Source organism: Python bivittatus, unplaced genomic scaffold (genome assembly GCF_059951505.1).
Source record: "Python bivittatus isolate LINGU-HERP-01145 unplaced genomic scaffold, Pbiv_v1 ctg000840_np1212, whole genome shotgun sequence".
Taxonomy (NCBI): Eukaryota; Metazoa; Chordata; class Lepidosauria; order Squamata; family Pythonidae; genus Python; species Python bivittatus.
In genome coordinates, this window is record NW_028277113.1 from 33,315,930 (window position 1) to 33,340,305 (window position 24,376).

Consider the following 24,376-nt stretch of genomic DNA (forward strand, 5'->3'; position numbering starts at 1 on the left):
ACTTGCAACTTCCTGCTGGCTTTCCCACAGATTTTCGTTGTGGGAAGATAGCAGGAAGTTGCCTCGCCTAACCACCACAGGATCCAGTTAAAAATGGCAACCGGGACTGCAGGCATTGCTGTTGCTAAGTGATGCAGTTGTGCTTTACAGCTGCATCACTTAGCGATGGAAATTCTGGTCCCAATTGCCGTCATAAGTTGAGGACTACCTATATATTATTTTGTTTTTTTATATTTATTATAATTGTATAATAAATATAAACTTGGAACAACAGTGTATAAGCTAAGAATAATATGAACAATATGCTGAGTCTTTAATTAGCCTAACTGGAATAGTGAAAACCATGGGGCCTAGACCACTTTATGAGAGCTAGGGTGACCTAATATGTAAATATGCATTATGATACTTCAAAGTGAGAAATCAAAACTCAGACTATCAGATAAAGGGTAAGTGATCATCTGCTTAACTTTTTCAGATATCTGGGATGACAGGAGAGCCAAAGCTAGAAGGCACTGCTTCTCGGTAGCAATGCTGATACTGTGGAATGGCTTTCCACTGAGATCATACTGCCCCTCTCCCTGATAGCTCTGAGGAAGTTATTAAAATGGAGCTTTTTCAAAGAGCCTTTCCATAACATCACTAGTGCCTCTTCTTGTTTTTTTTTTTTTTTTGTCTTGGTTGTGGTTTTGTGATTTGGGTTGTATGCGATTTTAACTCCGTTGTTGTTTTTATTGTTGCATTGTAATCACCAAGAGTCACAAGATTGCGGTGGGATAAAAGTGAAATAAATGAGCAGATAAAACATACCATTGCTTTTTTCCATACAGCAATCTCCTGTAATTGTGTTAATGCTCCACTTAAAGGCAACACAGAATGATCTGTATTCATGGAAAAATAATACTACAGGTAGTCCCCACTTAATATTCATTTGCTCATTGACTGTTTGAAGTTACAATAGTGCAGAACAAATGGTAATTATGGCCAGTCCTTGATGTTATGGCCACTGCAGTGCCCCTGCAGTCACGTGATCAAAATTCAGGTGGTTGGCAGCCCATCCACATTTATGACTGTAGTGTGCACTTCAACTCCCCCCACCCATCTGTCTCCTCCCCATCTCTGCCCTCTTGGCCACCCTGCACTCTGCCGCTACCTGCCTGCTGCCACCCCCAGTTGACCTTCACCGTCTTCTTCCTTCTGCTGCTGATGAGGTGCGCCTGACTGAGGCAGCTGTTGGCCCTTCATGAGACCTCCCAGACACGGTGCGCCTCAGCAGCAGGAGGAAGAAGACAGCAAAGGTCAGCTGGGGAAGGCAGGGGTAGGCAGCGGCAGAGTGCAGGGCGGCCAAAAGGGCAGAGATGGGAGATAGGCTGCTGGGGGAAATTGAAACAGGTGAGCATGGCAGGGCAGGAAAAGCATGAGTTCCTGGCCTAACTATGGTGTTGTCCTGGCTTAACAACTGCAACTGGGACTACTGGAACTGCTGTTGCTAAGTGGTGTCATCTGACCTTTTGTCTAATGACTGCTTTGCTTAGTGATGGAAATTCCAGTCCCAATTAGGGTTGTTAAGTGAGGACTACCTGTATTGGTGATTTTATGAATTGTACTGTAAATGACACATTGTACTCAACATTTAACATCACTTTCTTTCTAAAATATTCATGTCCAAAGTTGAAATACTGGACCCAATTTGTTGGAAGACTTCTCTGAATTTAAGGCATCCTCCCACCCATTCCAAAAGCAAGAGTATACAGGAAAAAATATACACCCAAATCTTGCCCAACTTCCTCACATTTCAACTTAAGGTTGAAATTAATCCTGGAGAATTCCTCTCTTAGTAATGTGTATATGTGTGATAAATATGTGTAAAACTACATATCAGAAGCCACACTCCAAAATCGGCTAAGGTCAGGTGACTGACTAAGGCGAAGGGGTAGCTGCTGAATGTGGGGAGCTTTAAAAAGAGGGCAAAAACAAACCTGGCAAGGAGAAGGGGTACCTGGATAGGGAAGAAAAGAAGAGAGGGAAGCCCTGCTTAGGCACTATCAAAAAGATTAAATATGCCAAGTAAGCATTCTCCGCAAGAACTGTTAATCTTCAAAGGCATCTGTGCTTGTTAGTGTGCCTGTAATCTCCTACCTGTTTTCAGCAGTGTCTTCTATTATTCTCAGCAAATGTGAGGGCCCCCATCTTTCTATCTAATAAATATGGTGTATCTTTCAGAAGTAACGTAATGTGGCTTTAGGAGGCTTGGCAATTACAGGAATATACAACTATTAAAACACCCACTGTCAGCATTATAATAGCCTTAAAAATATATACAATACTTTTAAATTCAGTTTTTAAATCCCAGACACCTTCTGGAAGAGTTCTGTTTTCAGTAGTTTGCAGAAGGCAGTTAAGGTAGGAGCTAACCTAATATCTAGGAGGAAGCCATTCCAGAGGGCCAGAATGGCTACTGAGAAGTGCCTCTGAGGCTTGGCTTCCTGTATCTTCCCAAAGTAGGGAGCTGCTAGCTACTTTTCCCAGCAAGTTTGAATTGGTCAGGCAATGACTTTCACACTGTAAAAAGGTCCTTTCACCCAGGTAAGGCTGCAGCGAATGCACCAGTGAATGATGCTGGGCAAAGCACTTTCCAGCTCCAGTAGTTCCAGCTGGAGATTGAGAGTTCAGGAGTTCCCTCAAGTCACAGACTTGTCCTTTTATGGGTAGTGCTTCACCATCCAGATACACCACTGGAGCCACCGAGGAATCCTGATGGACAGACAGTAATTCCGTCTTACTAGGATTCAGGTTACCTGTTCTCTACCACTAGTAAATGTACAAAAGATCTGATGCACTTCATATTAATGAATATATATTATCCAATACAGATAGTCCTTGGCTTATGACAGCAATTGGGACCAGAATTGTCATTGCTAAGCGACACGGTTGTAAAGCAAGACATCACATGACTACACCACTTAGCAACAGCAATTCCAACAGTTCCAGTTGCAAGGACCTCACATGACTGCTATTTTCAACTTCCTGTTGGGTCCCCCCTGACTTTGCTTGTGGGGAGCCAGCTGGGAACATTGGAAATTGTGGTCACGTGACTGCAGCTCTCCATGATTATGTAATTGTGACCCTGGTGTTGAGCACCCAGATTGTGATTATGTGACCACGGGGACACTGTGACAGCCAGCACTCTGAGGACTGGTCATAAGTACCACTTGTTCAGCGCTGTCATAACTTTAAATGGTCACTGAATGAGTGGTCAAAACCCGAGGACTACTGTATGTAGCAAGTCCATATATTTATATTTTCTTACTATTTTTTACATTATCAGTCAACTTTTTTTAGAAATCAGTACAAAATGACGAAAATAATTGAGAATGTCCATAAGTAGAAAATATGGTTTCGGTATGTTAAAACTTCTAATCTAGAAAAATTGCAAATTAAAAAACTTTCATCAGAAAGATTGAATTGTACCACTAGAGAGACCTCTGTACTTGTTCAGTTTTTTCTTGTACTTTAAAAACTCTTTTCCATCTTAACACTTTGTTATTTGCTCATCAAGATGATATATCAAGATAAAACAGATGACTTTAAATATATGGTTATCCTGCCATTAATGTTTGTGTTTTAAGATTTTATTTATGAATGTAAAAGAGTTTTAAACAGAGTGATATCTAGGTAATAAGTGAAAGAGGTAAGAGGCTTTTTCTGTGCTCGAATATAATACAGGTACAAGCAGATGTCAGTATTTATCCCAGTAAGTTAGTTATCTTCAAGAAGAATTCAACTCTTGGGGACTCCATGGATAAATATTTGCCATCTTGACCTGTTTCCAGTGGTGAAGTATGCATAAACAAGGGCATTTTGTAGTAAGCATTTTCCATCAGAGATTAAAATATAGTTTCTGTTTCATACAGGCTTATTTATATTATGGGGAAACTTGCAAAGCTTTTAAAATGTTAAGATTTCTATAAAGAAAAATCTTCTGTGAGAAACAAAATATATTATTGTGTTGGCATGATAGAGACTACTTGGGGAATAGATAATCTGCCCTTTCATGCAACCCTTAGCACCTTTTGCAGATCCGCTATGGAAATATATTGGTCAGGGGGATGTCATGTTATGATAATTTCTTTCAAAACCTTGGCCAATAATAATATATATAATAATATATGTTGTGCTGTCAGAATTTCCATGAGACCTGTTCCATAAAGCATACCAAGGCTTTAATAATAGAACTTGATTTCAACTTCTATATCCATCACTGCATATATAGTTAAAATAGAGAGTAGCGAACTGGGGAAGTATTAAAATGGGATTAAAAGATCTACTGATTGGTGATGTCAGAGCAGTACTTTCAGGGGAAAAAAAAAATCCAAGGTTCATACAACAGCCCCAAACAAAACAAAACTGACACACTGTATTTTGCAGTTGGTAAAATAATATGTGTTACCATTCAAACTTCCCTTTCAAGACCATGCGCAAGAATATATACAGTAAAACCATCTGGGCCAACATCCAAAATAACCAGTGTTATTTGTACAGGGTACCTGGTTTTAAGAAACCAGTTTCTCGCATTCTAGCAATGCTTACAAGCAGCAATCTCACTTTTGTTCAAAATTTAATTTTTGAAATCTTGCAGGAGTAAAATAGCTATTGCTTTTTAAAATGCAGTGAAGAACTACATCAGCATTTAATGACTATTCCAGATTATAGACATTGTGACCAATTTGACTCAATGTTTGTACCTTGCAGTGTATGTGTGTGTGCATGTGAATGAAGCGAGTCAGAGGGGAAATAAATCTTTAAAAGTTCAGAATTTACTTCATACAGGCAAAGATTATTTTGTATGAAGTTCTGATTTTATGCTATTGAGGATTTTCAAAGTAGAAAAGAGCCCTTTATATAGATCACCTGACTCCAACCACATTCCAAGTCGTTTGAAGCTTCTGGACTGCCTTCAAGGGAATTTTCACATAGGCTTTGTTATGATAACCTGGAAGTTATTAGAACATGAATAACTAAGGCCAGGCCAACAAAAAAGCATGAACTAGTATGCAAGTGAAACTGTGAAAAAGCACTTTATGAAATGAAAAAGTTCAAACCACTTATGCCATACAAATCATTCTTATTCCTTCCTTCAGTATAAGTACTTATATTGGCTATTGTATAATTATTTGCCTGGTTTAAAAGGTTTCAGGGCATATTCCCAATAACATCCTGTCCTTTTTTTTGCAATTTCATTTATGCTGAAGTAGCACTTATAAAGGTACTGATAGTTACACACAGTTGTGTGTTTCGCTTGATTATGGATGCAGATTTTGAAACTCTACTGAATGTCTAGTTACCTGTATGGTTATTTCCATATTTATTTCATTATTTAACTATTACCTAACATCCTTTGTCTACATCATTTTATGGAAGTTTCAGATAAGTAAATGTTTGCTGAGTAAAACTCTCAAAATAGAAATATCAGTGAAGTGGCTATAAGTTTTAAATCAAAGACTAGAGAAACAAGCATTAATTTTGAAAGTAACAAAAATATATACCTAAGTAAATAACTGTAGCGAGTGCAGCGGACAGAGAATCCCAATAATCCTTTGTTTTATTTTAGGTGGTGCTTGGCATTTCTCATTCAATGTTAAATTCTACCCTCCTGATCCTGCCCAACTTTCTGAAGATATTACAAGGTAGTTTATGCATCATCACTCAACAGAAATTATTTCTGAAAAATTATTATGACCATAATCTGCTTAACCAACAAATTGTTTGTTTGTTTGTTTGTTTGTATTTATGTATTTATTTATTTATTTAAGCAAATTGTTGCTGTAAGGTCACGTGATTTCAGTCATTGAGCTGATAATAGGTAATGGAAAAGCCATTATATATATTGGAATGTTGTTACTTCTTCTAACATCTACTCCTGGTTGAGACTGAAATGCAGCCTTACTTCTAGGGGCTTATCTTAGCGTCACTCAAATTTATCTTTATTGCAGAGTCCAGGAATAGCACAGCTCAGTTTTTGAAGCATTGATTACCCCTATAAAATTTTAAAAGTGTAGTTTTCTGTTCTTCCTAACTCCAGATGTATTGAAAAATACAATTCCCAGATTTCTGGGTAATAATGAGTGGTTCCAGGGGTAGTGTAGCTGGAAATTAAACTTGTTTGTTCTTAAGCCTTCATATGGGGAATTATTGGAAGATATATTAAAAAAGGGTTTATGGGGAAGTTCATTATCTAGGCCTTTCTAATTCTCAAAAAGATTGAGTTGAGTAATTGCATCATGTGTTAACTGTCGAGTTTTGTATATAAACTCAGATTATTGTTGACATTAATATGAAATTGTTTGCATGCAATTATTCCTTTAGTTAGTAATAACTTAGAAATAGAAGAAACTGTCACTTACTGGATCTTGCTATGCCTTGTATAACAAATAAAGCTGTTGCTGTAAACAGCATTTCAGCAAATATGCATATTTCTTGAATATGAGGCAGATATTTTAGTTTCCAAATTGTGCGTTTGTCTATCCATGGGATGTGAGGCTTTTTCCCCCCATATTCCTTTTTGCCTATTTTTTATGTTCACTGTTGAAAATGGCAATGTGTTTTATATATATACTGTCTAACTGTTTATGAATCGCTATAAATTTTAAAATGCTTTTACTTATATATATAGAAATGTTAATATGTTTTTTAAAAATATAAATTTATTGCAGGTATTACCTCTGCTTGCAGCTGAGAGATGACATTGTGTCTGGACGATTGCCATGTTCTTTTGTTACACTTGCACTATTAGGCTCCTATACAGTTCAGTCAGAGCTTGGAGATTATGATCCTGATGAATACGGAAGTGATTATATCAGTGAATTCCGCTTTGCACCAAACCATACTAAAGAATTGGAAGATAAAGTAATAGAGCTTCATAAAAGCCATAGGTAAGAGATGCAAAGGGACATGGTGTATATAAATAATGGGCCTGTATAAAATGCTGGTCATCTTTGCTTTGCAGACTTGTCTTGACTTCTATCATTTTTCAAGCCTTAGCTTGAAAAACCAAAACACTCTGTCTCAATACCTCCACTCAAGGCGACTCCCTTTGCTACAGCAGATTGCAGAGCTTCAGCAAAAGTGCCAACTTGATGGCTTAGGCTTAGGCACAGGCACAGGCATGCATGGAGGTCCTACATTTTGAAGAAAATATTTATTTTCCAGGAAAAAGTTTCACTTTCACTTCTTATGTTTTTATCCATATTGATTAACTTTAGGGGAATGACACCTGCAGAAGCAGAGATGCACTTTCTGGAAAATGCCAAAAAACTCTCTATGTATGGAGTAGATCTACATCACGCCAAGGTACATATTGTATACGGCAGTCTAAGAATTCCATTTTTGTATTATGGTATTAATTTATCATTGAACTGATTGATTATGTGCCATCAAGTCAGGGTCGATTCTTAGCAATCACAGATAGACCTTCTCCAGGGGGATCTGTCCCAGCCCAGCCCTTAAAGTCTGCCAGTGGTATAATTGTGTCCATCCACCTAGTTTTAGTTATCATCTTCTTCTCTTTCCTTCCACCTTTTCCAGCATTATGAACTTCTTAAGGGAGCGTGCTATTTGCATAATGTGTCTTGTATTAGGTTTGACAGATTATTTAAACAGAAATCACATAAGAATAAAGATACAAAAAGCAAAGCAGAAGATAAACAATTACTAATAAAACATAAGTTAAAAAATTGTAAGAACACGTTTTGGTTACACATTCTCCCCTCCCCTTGCATTTTTCCCCCAACCACTACCTAAATATTTATACTGTATATTGAACATTAAACATAGTCATTTTGACCCCGGTGATTTGTGCCTTGAATGAGAACTCTGGATTGACTTATTCTATGACCCATTTGTTTTCTTGGCTATCCATGGTGTTTTCCAACATCAAAATTCAAAAGCATCAGTACTCTTTCCTACTTCTTCAAAATTCAACTTCCATTTCCATAGAATGTTTCAGGAAAACTATTACCCCCCTGATTTTGATTTTTGCAGATATATACACATCACAGCATGTGAATATCTTTTCCAAAGCCTTTTCCTGCTGCCCTACCAAGCACTAGTCTGTGGTGTATTTCTTAATGTATTACCAAAAGACAGAGAAAATAAATATTGTGTACAGGATGCAGTTTAATTCTAATTTCAGCCTATTGAGCATGCACACATCAGGTGTGGAGCAAGTTATTAACTTTAGGTCCCAGTTTTAGCTTTGTAGCCTAATTCTGTCCCTTACATTTACGTGATCCTTAGCACTGCTGTAAAGGATCGCACTATCCTGCTGTTCTGGGTATTTTCATTGCTGAGGGTTCTGTAAATTCTATAAATTTGTTCCGAAACAGATTGTTCTTTGAATTATAGATTTAAGTAAATTGTGTTTAAAATAGTTTCACTAGAATATATTAACATACCAGCAATAAACATAGAAGCAACATGTTTGCCAAAAAGTAATGTTTAAGTCTTTATTAAACACAAAAAGATAAAACTGATACAAATATCAGTTTCAATATTTTTAAAAAAATATTCATCCAAAAAAGATGATTCACATAGGACTTAAGTAAAATTATTTTATTTTTTGACAAATTATACTTGATGAAGAGGTTAAAAAGTTTTAGGTCATATCACTGTTCAAGTATTATTCTGAATAAAATATTTTCTAAAGTGAGCCAGGTACATAAGAGATTTCAAAAGCTCTTCACCTGATTTTCAGAGATAAATGCACAAATTAGGAGTGGAAAACAGCCTTGACTTTCACCTTTTGTTAATTGCCTTCAACAAATATAAGACAAACATATTTGGGTGGATAACTTTCCAGCAAAAATCTTGGCCACTTTAACTATCAAAATAATTCTGAGAGTACTGTAATTACCATCTTTCTCAAGAATGTATGAATAATAAAAGAGGAATCCCTGAGGCCTACATGATATTATAAAGACATAAGTAAACATCATAAGAGCTATATTGAAAATTGTTCTTGATAATGTGCAAAAAGTTTTCTTTTGCAGAGATATTAAGAAAATGCAATCTCTATCCCCGTACCTCCAATCATACAGACTATTAGATAATAACCAAAAGGAACTAGCATTTGGGAGAAAGCAGGAAAACAAGCTACTTCAACAATTACTTTTTTGTAATTTAAGTACAGTGGTACCTCGGGATACGAACTTAATCCGTTCCGTGACTCTGGGCATATCCCGACTTGGTCGTAACCCGACGCAAATTTCCCCATAGGGTTCAATGTAAATCCAGTTAATCTGTTCCGCCCTCCGAATTTGGTCGCACCCCGAAGCAAATTTTCCCATAAGGTTCAATGTAATTACCGTTAATCCGTTCTGGCGTCAGCGGACCACGCATCGGGTGGGAAAACGGCCGGGCGCGGCACAGCGGGAAAACGGCCGGGCGCCACGCGGTGGGAAAACAGCCGGGCGCGGCGGGGCAGGAAAATGGCCACGGACCACGTGTCGGGCGGGAAAATGGCCGCGGACCACGTGTCAGGGGCGAAAAAATGGCCGTGGACCATGTGTCGGCAGAAAAATGACCGTACCCCGAGGCGGAGTTCGCACATTAAGATAAATTTTTGCGGCCGGAGCTGGTCGTAACCCGAAAAGTTCGTTAGTAGAGGCGTTCGTATCCCGAGGTACCACTGTATTTGTTGCTGCATATTATTATATATGTTTAATAATTAGCTTTCTTCCTAGTACAAGAATTTCATAAATATCATCCACCACAAAAACAAATTGTGATTTCTTCATTAAACAGAGAGAAACTATGTTTACCTTCATTTCTCTGGGAATTCTTTCTATACACTTGACTACATGCAAAATTAAGAATTTACACAGTCTCATAGGATGTAAATAAACCTTGTTCTACCTGGCTGATGAATGTAAACACCAAGAATTATCTAACAGTTTAGAGAATTGTGTTTTTCTGACACTCCAGGGTTATAAGAATAATTTTGCATGCATTCTTAAAACTATGAAAAAGATATTTGTGAAAATGAAATATTATAACTGAGAAATAACACTGAGAAATGATGCTAGATGAAAAAAAGTTGTCCAACCTTTTTTCAGGATTCTGAAGGAGTTGAAATCATGTTAGGAGTTTGTGCAAGCGGTCTCTTGATTTATCGAGACAGACTCAGAATAAACAGATTTGCTTGGCCTAAGGTTCTCAAAATTTCATATAAGAGGAATAATTTCTACATCAAAATTCGACCAGGGGAAGTAAGTAAAATTGAATGAAATTGTTTATCATATTTCATATATCTGCATATTGAATTTTACTTTAGAAATTAATGCATTGTAATGTATTTACTTATTAGGCAAATAATTTCGGCCTTGAAAATATTTTGAAACTTGGCTTTCTAGCTTCTCCCTTGTACTTGGTACTACTGCTGTAACTCCTTTCTGTTCTCTGCAAGGAGAAAAAGAAAGATTTGTAATATACATCCAGCACACTACACTTCATTTATTTGTTGTTGGTTTGTCTGGTATTATTTTAAATGTTGTAACCATTTTTCTTTATTGTAGTAGTGCAGAGGTTACAACCCATATTGCAGATACTAGCAATCAGTCCTTGTTTGCCCCAATGGGAATTACTACTCCATCACTCTATTGGTGTTGATATAATGGAAAGTACGGAGGACACTGGTGAGAATCATATTGTATAGTAGAAAACTAAACCTTTCTAGCTCCCTTGGGAGATACAGCTTATATTGGGATTTTATTTATTTAAATAATTTAAATGGCGGCCCATCTCACAACAGTAACTGGGCAATGTATAAAAATTAAAACCGACAGTTGCAAACCATGACCCAAGATGCCTGAGGTAAACAGTACATCCTAATCGTAAAACCACGTCAACAGTTGAGCTTGCCTGATCTCCTGGTCCAAACACCTGGGGAAACAGTGTAATAGTATGTTGGAATGACCTTGGGAGACAGGAGGAAGAGCCACAGACTGGACATGGTCAGGTAACAGGCAGCTTAGCTTGTAGAAGCAATGGAGCATGGCAGACGTCTCAGAAGGAACCCTCCCTAGTTCCTTGGACTGTAAAGGCAAGGGGGGGGGAGATGTACTTTCAGACTTGCAAGATTCTGTTAATCTAACCTTACAATAAAGTTAGATCTAGTATTGCTGGGTGTGCTTCTTGTCTGGACTACCTCGCAAGGCTGACAAACAGCAAGTCTTTAGAGCCTTATGAAAGGATAGCAGGGCCATGGCCATCTTGATCTCCAGGGTATGCTGCTCCACGAGGCAGGTGCTGCCACAAACAAAACTCCTGGGTTCAACAAGGCAACATTGTTTAATAGAGGGGACCTGAAACAATGAGAGAAGGGTGATCCCACAAGTAGCCTGGCCGTATGCTATGTAGGGCTTTGTAGGTGACAATCAGCACCTTGAATCACACCTGGAAACCTACTATTCAAGGGCAGCCCCATGTACAGTGCATTACAGTAATTAAATTGGGAAGTGACTAAAGCATGAGTCACTGTGAGCAAGGCTTCCCAGTCCAGAAACAGGGACAATTGTTGCACAAGCTGAACCTGTGCAAAGACACCCCCCCCCCCGCCCCCTTAGCCATAGCTGCCATCTGCTTTTTGAGCAGGAGCCATGAAACCAGGAGGACCTCCAAGTTGTGCACCAACTTTGACTGGGAAGTGCACTCCCAGACAGAGTTAAAGGTAGAAAACCTTCAGAACTGGGGGAGCACTTAAAACTCACAGCCACTTGGTCTTGTCAAGGTTGAACCAGAGCCTCTTCTCTCGCATCTAAACCCTCACAACCTCCACACACTGGTAAAGGACCTCTGCGGCATCACTTGGTGGGCCCAGGATGGAGATGTATCACTGAGTATCATCAGCATACTGATGATACCACACCCCATGCTGACAGATGAGCTCGACCAGCGGCTTCATATAGATATCAGATAGGAGTGGCGAGACAGTAGAGCCTTAGTGTCTGCTATTTTAAAAAATCCATACATATTGGAGGACTTCCAGTGGAGGAATGGCAAACTGAAGACAGCTCTGCAAAAGTGAAGCTGATGACTTCAGGAAAGACCAAGGAACTGATGAGTAGACTGGTTCCTTGGAACCTCTCTGGATAAGGAGAGGATGGGAGATCACCCACATGTGTTCCAGATGGCTGCTTCTCATGAGGAGACTGCAGGACAGCGGTTTTCCACGGGTTTGAGCACTGGGAGACAAAGGGATGCACCATCTTGCTTGAAACCGTGGTGAAGTCTTTTAAAGGATACTTAAGTTTGCAAGCCTCACTTAATAATCACTTTTGGAAATTTCCTATTAACCATTTTAAAGCTGTCAGTGACCTTCGGAATGACAGTTTGAAAAGAGAAAAATTAATTGTAAGCTTAAGGACTTAAAGAATCTGAAATAAATAGCAAGAAGCTAAATTAAATTTTGATCTTAGAAAGTTATAAACCGACTAAGGGTTCAGATAAATTTGGAATACTGAAACTTTTACAATAAGACTTTAGAATTAATTGTAAAGAACAAACAGCTTCTGGTGGGAAATAGATCTGTTGGTTTTTGGAAAACATAACAGCGATATGTAACCTCATGATTTAAAAACTAGACAATAGAGGGGACTAAAGATATTAGGTTAAGGGGAAAAAATGTGAGTATATAAATGCAAAACGTAACAAAATACCGAAGGAGACTTTTGAAGAATGAAATCAGAAATTAGTAGCCATAATATCAACACTGTCAGTAATGATGTCTGCTTCTATGGATAGACTATGTCCAAAAGGTGTTATTGAAGAAATGACTGATGTGGAACAAATTTTATCTGACAAGATAGAGATGATACTGAAAGTAGATTTACAACTGACAGGCCAAGAGAATGACTTGGAAAATGATGTTTCATTGGATCTACAAAAGAAATGGTAGATGTTTTAAAATTCAAAAGGGAAATACAAATGACAAACCAAGAGAGTGACCTGGATAATTTTTTTCCTATTGAATTTACAAAAGAGGCTTGTTAAAGTCTTTAAGAACACTGTGTGATGGGACAAAGAAGAAATGAAGAAATCCTGTGACAATATTTGAATGAACTAAAGACTAAGACTGTTAGAAGTAAAAGGAAGGAATATAAAGTTGGTTTATTTGATCAAGGTTACAACAAGATATGTTGTTATTTCTGGCAGCTCTTTATGAACTTTCTGCTGACACCAGAACTGAAAAGATGATGTTTTATGGATTTGCCTAGAGATAAGGGATGGGATATGGGATGAAGAGATAAATGTTTGTAACCTTAGCGGGAGTGAAGAGTCACTAAATTTGTTTATACTATGATGAAGGTCGGAAGTCACTTCTTTATATATTTCTTTTCTCTTTATTATATTCTTACTTTTTTCTTCTCTTTTTTTCTTTTTCCTTCCACTTTTTATCGTTTCTACAGTATTCTCTTCCTTTAAGTTTGGTTTGCATTAGATTTTACTATTATAATAAAAATTCTTAATAAAATTATATCCATAAAATGCATACATATTCATTCAGTATTTAATTGCATTAATCATGTCACATCTACTCAAGCCCTTAACAAACAAGAGATGGCAGTCCTGGATGTTACGTAAGTTCAGCAGAATATAATGTTGGTTTCTGCTTGTTTTTAACACTCTATTTTAAATATATAGAAATGTACTGATGGGTAATAGCATGCTTAATTACTGAGCATATAATTCATAGGCAAATTTATTTAATCCCAGTTTTCCAAGTCAGGTTTATGAAACCTGAGATGACCATCATGGCCTTGCATATTTCCACAGATTCTGGCTTCCATCAATCCATAGTTCTTCCGATTATGTTTAAAGCAGAAAACTTACTATTTGTTTTTAATTGTAGGTTAATAACCCAGTATATGACATTTTATGGCATTATATTTAATTGTTCTCTCTCTCTGCTACATTTTCATATGTAGGCTAGAGGTTGCCCTCTCATAAAATAACTAAGTAAAATTTCATGGATTACTATAGACTGTTCTGAAAGCTATTTGCCTACATCAGATCAAATTAAATTGGTGCTCTTACAATAATTGATAGTTCAAAATAAGAACATAAGGTAAAAGAAACAGCAAGAAAAAAGGCATGAGGTTAAGATTCAGATAAAATTCAGGGCCCAAGTAATTTGTAATTAACCTGTTACTTTCCTACAGTGGCAACCCTGAGTATGAATCCCTAGTCCATTTATAAGTAATATGTTCATATCAGTATGAATATATAAAGAGGGTTTATTGTAAAGTAGGCTATATATTTCATATATTTTTCATAAGAAATTAATGAAATTTCTTTTCTTTCCTAGTTTGAGCAGTTTGAAAGTACAATTGGATTTAAACTACCAAATCATCGTGCTGCAAAACGTCTGTGGAAAGTATGTGTTGAACATCATACGTTTTTCAGGTATATAGTTCCTTTGTAATGGTTTGCTTCTAAGTATGTCACAATGAAAGAAGAATAAATTGGTCAAAGGTATATAAACAGGTATTTGTACAACATTCTTCTTGACCTCTGATCACGGCTGTCCGCTTAAAAATCTAATAGAAACATGCCAGATCTATTCTTCACAAAATGTAAATAAATTCTCGAAAGAATAGTTGAGAGCCAGTTTGGTGTTGTGGTTAAGGGCACTAGACTAGAAACCAAGAGACTGTGAGTTCTAGTCCTGCCTGAGGCACAAAGCCATTTGGATGACGTTGGGTCTGTCATTCTCTAGGAAAAAGGCTTCTAAAAATGTTACCAGGAAAACTGCAGGGACCCTTCTAGGCAGTCGCCAGAAGTCAAAACTGACTTGAAGGCACCAATAGTTAAGTGTGGGATGACATGTTGCTAATGTTATACTCACTGTGTTAGATTTCATATCAGCCATGACTATCTTAACCCTCCACATTCATATTCAGGAACTTGCTTATGGCAGAACTTTCACAGGTAGTAAATTTGCCAGAATTCCCATGGTTGAGAAATAATGATTTTAGATTAAATTGAATAAGCAAAGGAAATTGGGATTATGTATTTTTGGAATAATGTTATCTATGACAGAGGAAATGTGCTACTGACATGGGAGAACAGGTATTTCAGAATATCTTCTTCTTCAAAGATACGTTACATCGAGGATTCCATTTTGACAATCAAGAATGAGTTCTGTGGCAGTTCCATGTTTGTGACATCTCAGTATCACAGTTATATTGTATAGATAGTATTTAGAGAGCTCAAAAAGTCTAATGTATATAATTAAGCAAGATAAATGCTGCACTAAATTGCTAGAAAAAATACCTGCTTTTCTTTAAAAAAAACCCTGGTTATTAGCATTTGCTGATTAAGAATTGTCGTCAAAATAATCATTAATGTTATAAAAAACATTTTGAATTCAAAGCGATTAGAGCACAAAACAGATTGTTTTAATCTTATTGGAAACATGTTTAACGATATATAAGAATTGTTCCAAACTCAAAATTATGATTTTTAAAAATTTTCTATTGAAACTTTTAAGAGGTATATAAACATACATAAAAAGAAAATATGAAGAGAGAATAAAAACTAAAATACTGTTGAATGAACGAGAAACTTAGAAATGTCATGAAGATTATAATTTTCCAGTATAACATAGTTGTAGCTAACTGAAAGTATTATATTGCTTTAACAGACTAAAAATTACTGTTAAACTTTGAACTAAAAATGAATATTGAGAATATTGGTCAACACAGTCAATAATCACGAACTAAAATTATGGGCTATAATAAATTCAATCCATGTTAGTAAAAATCTGTTCTGTTTTTGATATCCAGTAAAATTAAATTATAAGCTCTCTATATAGAAAAACACCCATTTTGGATGTGATATAAATCCATGTATCAAGTTATACTCCAGGAATGCTTTCCAGTTTGAACCAAATGGTGCCTCAGATTTGAAGTTATTCTAGGCATTGAAGCATACTTCCACAACCTATTGAGCCATTCATCCATTGAGGAGATCAAACAACCTTTCCAGTAAAAAGCATATAATAACAATTAGCATACACAATGCTATTTTGGCATACTGTGAAGGGATCTATGGTTTAGTAAAGTTTAATAAGAATATTGCAGGTTCAAATGGGAATTCAGCTTTTAATATTTGTTTTATTCTAGTATAAATCATTTTTCAGAATGTTCAGTTTTATAGCATTGCCAGCAAATATGAAAAAAAAAAAAAAGATCTGACCTACTGTTTATATTTCCAGCAATTTTTAGAAAATGAATTGTCTGTTTTAGCAATCAGAACTGGAGTAATGTACCAATGAGAGAACATAACAATTTTCTCTAAGTACAATATTCAGAGTAAATTTAATGTTCCTCTGTTGCAATTACATGATTGCATCTCTGTTACTGCATTCTAATTCTGCATCCATTTAATGATTCAGTCTTTGACTTGTGCAGATTCTGAATCATTCTTCACCAGCAGTTTATAGATAAAGCCTAGTAAATGTCCCAGATTGCATATTATAAGATTTTCAAATTCAGTCAGGCCTCTTAATATTCCCCTTGTTTCTGCAATTCTTTTTAGCACTGTATTACTTATTTGAATAAGTAATTGAATTCAGTATATTCAATCTGAAACCAATCTGGTAGACTGTAAGTAAGAGTTGCAAAAGATTTTATCTTCATTTTAGTAATAATTTAAACTTGCAATCTAAATTATTAAATCTCCGCTGAGTGAATTTCTTAACGCTTTCCTCTTCATAGAAATAAACATTTAATAGTGAAGCAGAAGGGGAGAAATTTGGGTTTACTCTTCTGTATTTATCCTAGATGTTCAGTACATTACTTATTATTACATGATCTCTTACAGACCATTAGTTTCTGTTTGTATCAGCTGAAATATATTTATGCAGACCATTTGAAAGTCCTGCCCCTTTTGGTATAGGGAGCCAAGCTGTTAGGAGATATAATCTACTCTGGAATCCATGTTAAGCAACTGGCATGATAATACAATTTAAAGTTTGTGACTACCCATCTGACTTTTTAAAAAAATCTCTTATCAGTACATTCAGAATATGTCTGATATTTCTTATCTACAAATCCAGACTGATCAGGATGTATCATTTTGTTTAAAAACATAACTTATTCTCTTTGCAAGTATTGCTGTGAAAAGTTTATAATCTATGTTTATTAAAGTAACAGATCCATCTGACAACCACATTTAAAGTTTGGAATATTCCATACACCATTGTATAATTGCTATTCGACAATAGTGTTTGTTGTACGCTGCATTTTTAATGTTGTTTAAAGTGATACTAAAGATCACCTCTCTTCAATTCAAGAACAGGGGAAAATAGCTTTGAAAACACGATCTTTCATTTCAGCTTAGAAAATCAGTCATTTGTAACCTTTGTCCTGTGTGATATATTCTAGACTCTTGCTACCAGAAGCTCCTCCAAAAAAGTTCCTTACACTAGGTTCTAAGTTTCGCTATAGTGGAAGAACACAAGCCCAAACAAGAAGGGCTAGTGCACTGATTGACCGCCCTGCACCTTACTTTGAACGTTCATCAAGCAAACGCTACACTATGTCCCGCAGCCTAGATGGCGGTAAGATATTCTTAATGGTCTTTCCTTGGAGCTTTGTCTCATTTTCTTTTTAAATAAAACATTGGGTTAGAGGACAGATTTAAGTATCTTGTAATCTCATGTCCCCTGAGCTTCTTTGGATTACGCTTGTAAGTATATGCATGATATGTCATTCATTATAAAATGCCTGTTAAATAAATATTTGCCCTTCTGCTTTTCTTGGCTTAATCATGTGGCAGTTCATAAAAGCTGTGGAAGACTAAAATTGCAGTCCTCCTCATTTATTACTTTAGCTGCTGCTGTTCTTCCTGCTACTGAAATTTTACCTTTCTTTTGTGCTTTTCAGAGTGCTGTAGCTATCATTGCTAGGGTGGTAAATTCACTCAGCTTGTATTTCAATGTTGACTGACGCAGTGTGCAAACTGAATGTAGTCCTACTATGGTATTTATGTTTTTCCAAAGTTTATGATAGAATTCCCCAGTTCACAAAAATAAATCACTGTGTGGAGTCCTTGGTGCTCTCTCTGAGCTTGATTGTTTGCTTGCATATGTTTCATTACCCAACTAGGCAACATCATCAGTGCTAGTGAGTGTGGGATGTACTCGTCTGAATAATGAAATCTCCTTAATCTCGCAACACATGGACAGACTCAAACCATAGTTTCAACTGGAAAACTGTGAGCATCCTAGACCAAGCTAAATCCAAAAATGCTAGGGAATTCCTGGAAGTTCGGCATTCAAACAAATCAGCTACCAGTAGACACATAGAGATAAACCACATTTACCCACCATTCAAAAGAGACAATAAAAAAGCTAAGAAGGAAACAAAAAGACCAGTACACATCCTCTCCAGCAGCCAACACCCAGATAAACAAGGATTAACACCAGACAAACAATTATAAAAACAATACCCTAATCAAGGAACGACCAAGGAGAAAGTCCCAGCCCCACCAACACTGGCAGGGCAAGCTACTGTATATAAACAGGGAACAAACCCCATACTCGCTAGCACTGATGATGTTACCTAGCTGGATAATGAAACGTCTGCAAGCAAACATTTTTGTCAACCAAGTGTTAAGGACCACAGTTCAATCCTGAGCTACATATATTCTCTTTTATAAATCACTATATTTGAATGATTAATATTAAAAAAAACCTTTGCATTAGGAAACATAGTTTATATATATTAGGCAAAATTGCCTACAGATGTGTATGTTAGAAGAAGTATGTCAGTTGGTGCAGATTTTCATGTGGACTTCCATAAAATGTCAAAGGTAGAAAGAATAAAACTAAGTTTGGAAAAAGGACAAGTCAGGGAAAACCAAAAGTGACCAATTTATCCATTCTTAATCTTTGCATTCAGTTAGATGTCTCTTGGTGATCAGAAAGTATTTTCAGTCAAGATACCAAAATAGTAGTTAGCATATGTTCATACAAGTGACCAACATGGAAAGAAGTCTGGTACTATTGCTTATTACATACCATTCAAATTATTATTCAGAGTCTGTTTCTTTATGTTACAAATTGGTATCAGTAAGTTTCATGATGGCAAGTAAAAAACAGAGTAGTTATGACATTTAGCCAGGAGAGCTAAAGGACTTAGCGGAAACTGAATAGACATGGGCCTGAAAATATTGAATGAGTCATCTGAATGACTCAGTATGGGTATTTTTATTATTAAATTTAATAATTTGGATTCCAGTACTGCAAGGGCTTTCCAACTGCATTTCCATGATACCCTTAAAATGAATCTATGTGATTCTACTCTCCATGAATAAAAATGGGATTGGGCCAGAAATAAATATGCCGTTATTAATAATTAAGTTCAATTACTTTAATAATTAAAACGATGATAGAACTTAGAACTTTGGAAATCAGCAACAAAAAAGTCCAATAAAATAATTCATATATTTAAAGTAAAGGATGAACTTGCTTGTTTTGGCAGAATTCCTGAAATCTGAGTTTTATTTTTGAAGACACCCACTCTTAATCACCAAAAGAAAAGTGTATCATTTCCTTCCCTTAAATTGGCCTCTCTTAAACTCCTGTTAAATGCTGCAGCTTGCAAAACACTAGCAAGTTATAAGTTGCTTTTGGAATTCTTTCTCTGAGCATAGCAGCAGCAAGATAACAAATCATGGTCCATCTGCCTTTTTCTTTCCAGCCTGGTGCTTAGAAGGTCCTCTCCCCATTCTTGCAGTTTCTCTTCTCTCTTCCATTCTGTGCAATTCACTCTGCAGACTAAGGGTCAAAGCTTTGCATAGAAACCATGTGCCTTCCAGGCATGATTATTCTTATTTGAAAGGCAGATATGATGTGTTAAAAAGACAAAAAGGACACTCAGGTTGAGTGAATGGCTCTGGAACTGTAGCTTTCCTTTGAATTCAGCATACTTTTGCATCAAATTGATAAGTTTGTTGAGAAAGAATTTGCACTCTTCAGCAATCCTTCATCCATTGTCTTGTGACTCCATGCTATGGAGGCTATGCTTTGGGAAAGACGGTTATTCAGAACATAAGGTTGGAATCACTGATCTAAGTGGCTTCTTCCAACTCTGTAATTGTATTTACGCTCCAATTTTCTTCCATGGAACCATAAATGACCTGTCTGTAACAAAAGTCGGATTCGTTCAGCTAAACTACCAAATCATAATCCTTTGGATTCATGAAGCTCACTACTTGCAAATGTACAATAAACTTTTTTATTCATTTATATAAATTTTATTTTTCCCATATAATATGGATTCATTGTGCTTCTACTTACTTTATTGCATAATACATTTACTGCAAGAAGAGTATTATGTGCTAGCTTTCATCTCTTAATACAGAATTTTTATACCTTTATTTCATGTAGTCTTAAATTATTTGTACATCCTAGAGCTAATTGCACTTGTTTCATAGACCAGAAAAGAACTCACCTATATTAAAATACTGAAATTATATCCAACAGCATCCTTCTCATGGCAGACTGAATCCTCTCTCTCCATTGCAGCTTCTTTTAACCGAATTTTCCAAATCTGTTCTGGAGAATTCAGGAGACATGCTGGAAGATGAAGAGGGGATAGGAAACTCTTTCTTGTATGAACAGAAGTCTTGCATAATGATAGATTGAGAACTAATTTTCAGCATTTGCATGCATAGATTCTTTTCATGAAAAATGATGAAGATAGGCTATATGCGATAAAAACTCTTGATCCAAGCTCTGTGAGGAATGGTTAAAGGATCTGAATATTAAGGGATGGGAAATTATGGTAGCTGTCTTTAAATATCTGAAGGATTTGTCACACAGAAGAGGAAATGGCTTATTCTGTTTTCCCAGAGGACAGGACCGGAACCAGTGGGTTAAAACCACAAGGAAGGAAGCTCTGGCTAGACCTCAGGAGGGATACGAGCTGCCAATCAGTAGAACAGACCGCCAGAAGACATTCTGAGTTCTTGTTTGCTAGAAGACTTCAAATAGAAGCTGGATGGTCATCTGTCAGATATGCTCTAGTGGAAAGGATTTCAAATTTTCTCAGGCCACAGAACCTGTTATTTAAAAAAACATTTCCCAGAAACCCTGGTATGCAGAATGGCATAGGATTTCAGGTGGGATTTAAAAAGAACCTCACTCCTAGTTTAGCTAGGCTGGAGGGAAAAGGCACTTAGGAGCAATAGTATCAGTCACCTAGTATTGCTGACAGATGAAGCAAATGCGTTCAGGAAACCATCTGGATGCATTAGACACCTAGACTAGTTCATTTTACCTAATCTTCCATTTCTACATGGGTTTACAGCAATTGCCCATCTAAAACAGGGAAACTGATCTCTCTGTGGCAACAGGCATGGAGACTGTCTATTGTCATACAGGGGATTCTTGTCACTTTCAGAAATGCTGCTCTGCACATTATTCAGGTGTGAGATTCTGTTTGTGAAGTTGGGCTCTGGGGAGTAGATGGGATTGCTGCTACTATACTGGCATCCCTGCTGCATAGCAGTTTCCCTGTGTCAGCTGCTTGACACTGTGATTGAGTTGAGGGTAAGTTTCCTAGACTTAAGGAACTAGAAGACTTCAACCTGCCTTCCCTGTGAATATGAAGCAGCTCGGGAGTTCATGGCCACCATGGACCTGACCCAAGTCATCAGGGTCCCAGCGCACAGTGGGTATCATACAATGGATCTGGTTTTTGTCTTGGGGCAGTGGCAAAATGATCTGGAGTTGGGGGATGTTACTGTTTGTCCTTTGTCATGGACAGATCAGTCTTTGATTGCTTTGCAGTTACCCATATCTTTGGAAGGCCCTGTTCATCTTACTGGACATTCATATTAATCTGTCATCCTCTCATCATCTACAATCTGATGAGCAGTTGAAGAAAACAAACCCATTACTTGAACAGTATTTTCACTTCTGTGTTTCTTGCCATCAGAACAAATGGACTAAATTATTGCCTCTTACAGAATTTGTCCAGAACTACTTGACATCTCTCTTCTTCAAACAGTCTACCGCTATTACCCCCACAGTTTGCCCTCAGCTTTTGTCTGCACTGTTCCTCAAACCTCTTACTTTTTCCAGGAGAAGTGGGCTGCTCAGTTCCTCTTAAAGGAAAAGTTAGATTTAGCCAAGGCTGTGTACATGCATGCCAGAGATGCAAACAGACAAGATACCACCAAGATTATGGTGAAGGATTTGGCATGGCTTTCCAATAAGTTTTTACCTTCTTGCCCATCCAAGAAGCTAGACTCAAAGTTTATTGGCCCCTTCCCAGTTACACATTGTTAACCCAGAGTTCTTCTGTCTATAATTCCATGCTTCAATGAAGCTACATCGAGTATGTAACCAGTCACTCCTTGTTTATGTCCCTTGCATTGTGCTTCCCCCAGCCCTGGTTCAGATAGATGGAGATGGGGAAGAGAAAAGTGAGGTGGAATATATTCTGGATTCTACATATTGAAGGGCATGTTTATAATACCTTATTCATTTGAAGGGCTACCCTGAATTAGAGAATTTGTGGGATGGGTCAAAGGATGTCCATATACCACAACTTGTCAATCAGTTCCATCTGAAATTCCTACACAAGTCTCATCCCCATGAACTGCCATGACACCCATTCCCATGAATTGCTACCAATATCAATAGACCATGATCCCCAAGACAAAGGAGATTCTGTTTCCTGCCACATTGGACCTTCCAGTTGTAGTTTCCAGTGCAATCTAAGTCTTCTCTGCCAGATGTATCTGTTGATCTTCGTGACCTTCTAGGCCCAACAACAGCTGAAAAAAGAGGGAGTAATCCTGTGTCCATTGTCTTGTAACAAATTGCCAGGGTCCAAGTGGTGATGAATGCATCCTTGAAGAAGGGGTTGATTCTATCCACACTTAAGGGAGCAGGAGTCTGCCCCATTTTCAAGGAGCCATTGCTGAACCCAATGATTTTGAACAATTTCCAACCTGTCACCAAATTTTTCATTTTAGGCTCTGGAGGAAACAGATTGTCTGGATCCCTATCGGTTGGGTTTCAGTCCTAGCCATAATACTGTGATGTCATTGAACATGCTTGTGGATGACCTATTGTGGGCAGATATGGGGGTGGATCTCCTGGATCTCCAAGCAGCCTTCAGGGTAGTCAATCATAGTATCCTTCTGAACCAACTCAGAGGATTGGGAATGGGGGGCACAGTGTTATGGTGGTTTTTCTCCTTCCTCCAGGGCTATTCCAGTCAGTGTTGAAGGGGGAGAGAGCCTAGCCTTGGCCCTTGTCTTTTTGTGCCTCAGGGCTTGATTTTCTCCCCACTCAAGAGCCACTGAGTGAGGTCATCTGTCAGGATGGGGTTAAATATCAGTATATCAGCAGCAAGCATTCAGTATTGCAGACAGCTGGATAAAGCTTCTGATCAGTGAGAGAAAATGAAAATGAAGCAAATTTAACAAAAGTTAAAACACCTAAAAGAGGGGGGGTTAATAATAATTAATTAATTAATTAATTAAATTGCTTCATCTATTTTTATTTCCATCTATCTATCTATCTATCTATCTATCTATCTATCTATCTATCTATCTATCTATCTATCTATCTGTCTGTCTGTCTGTCTATCTATCCATCCATCCATCCATCCATCCATCCATCCATCCATCCATCCATCCATCCACACACACACACACACACACACATAAAATAACAATACAGTGGAGATCTTAAATAATTAGTTCAGGACAAACTATTGTTACATAACTAATACTTTGATGTGAATTGCAGTGGTTCTTTTTTTATCTTATATTCAGTTTTGGATGAAAAGTTAAATAATCGTATGCTTGTAACACTGGCATCTTAAATGGCAATTAATACTAATAGAACTTCTACTTTTTTTATTTTCAATACTTCTACTTTTTTATTTTTATTTTCAAAATATTTTATTTTCAGTGTTGAAGGGGGAGAGAGCGTAGAGCTTTTTAAATAATAGAACGTTAATTTTAAGCATACAGGTAGTCCTTGAGTTACGACTGCAATCGGGACTGGGATTGCTGTTGCTAAGCAATGCGGTCATAAAGTATGACATCATGTGACCACATCACTTAGTGATGGCAATCCAGGCAGTCCTGGTTGTTGTAACCCAAGATACCTGGGTTATTAGGTGGAAAGCGGAGGGAGTCCCAAGTAAGGACTACGAAGGTGCTGTAGGGGGGAGGGGGTGCTTGGCATAGCGCAAGCTCAGGAAGGCCAGGGAATGAGGGCGTGGAGTGTATGCCATTGCAGGGAGGCTGGGAAAAGAGGGTGCAAGGTGGGTGGGTGTGCGAGTGCAGGGAG

General features: G+C 37.3%; 1 protein-coding gene across 13 annotated transcripts in view; it reads left to right on the forward strand.

Moving 5' to 3' along the window:
* The window catches only part of EPB41L3 (erythrocyte membrane protein band 4.1 like 3), a 139,844-nt gene that overhangs the window by 78,031 nt on the left and 37,437 nt on the right, over positions 1 to 24,376 (forward strand). For all 13 annotated transcript variants that reach the window (XM_025165752.2, XM_025165744.2, XM_025165750.2 and 10 more), the window contains exons 6-11: positions 5,609 to 5,684; positions 6,711 to 6,929; positions 7,260 to 7,347; positions 10,110 to 10,262; positions 14,360 to 14,457; positions 17,442 to 17,617. In XM_025165752.2, the coding sequence (XP_025021520.2) occupies positions 5,609 to 5,684; positions 6,711 to 6,929; positions 7,260 to 7,347; positions 10,110 to 10,262; positions 14,360 to 14,457; positions 17,442 to 17,617 (810 nt within the window). The remainder of the gene's footprint in view (positions 1 to 5,608; positions 5,685 to 6,710; positions 6,930 to 7,259; positions 7,348 to 10,109; positions 10,263 to 14,359; positions 14,458 to 17,441; positions 17,618 to 24,376) is intronic.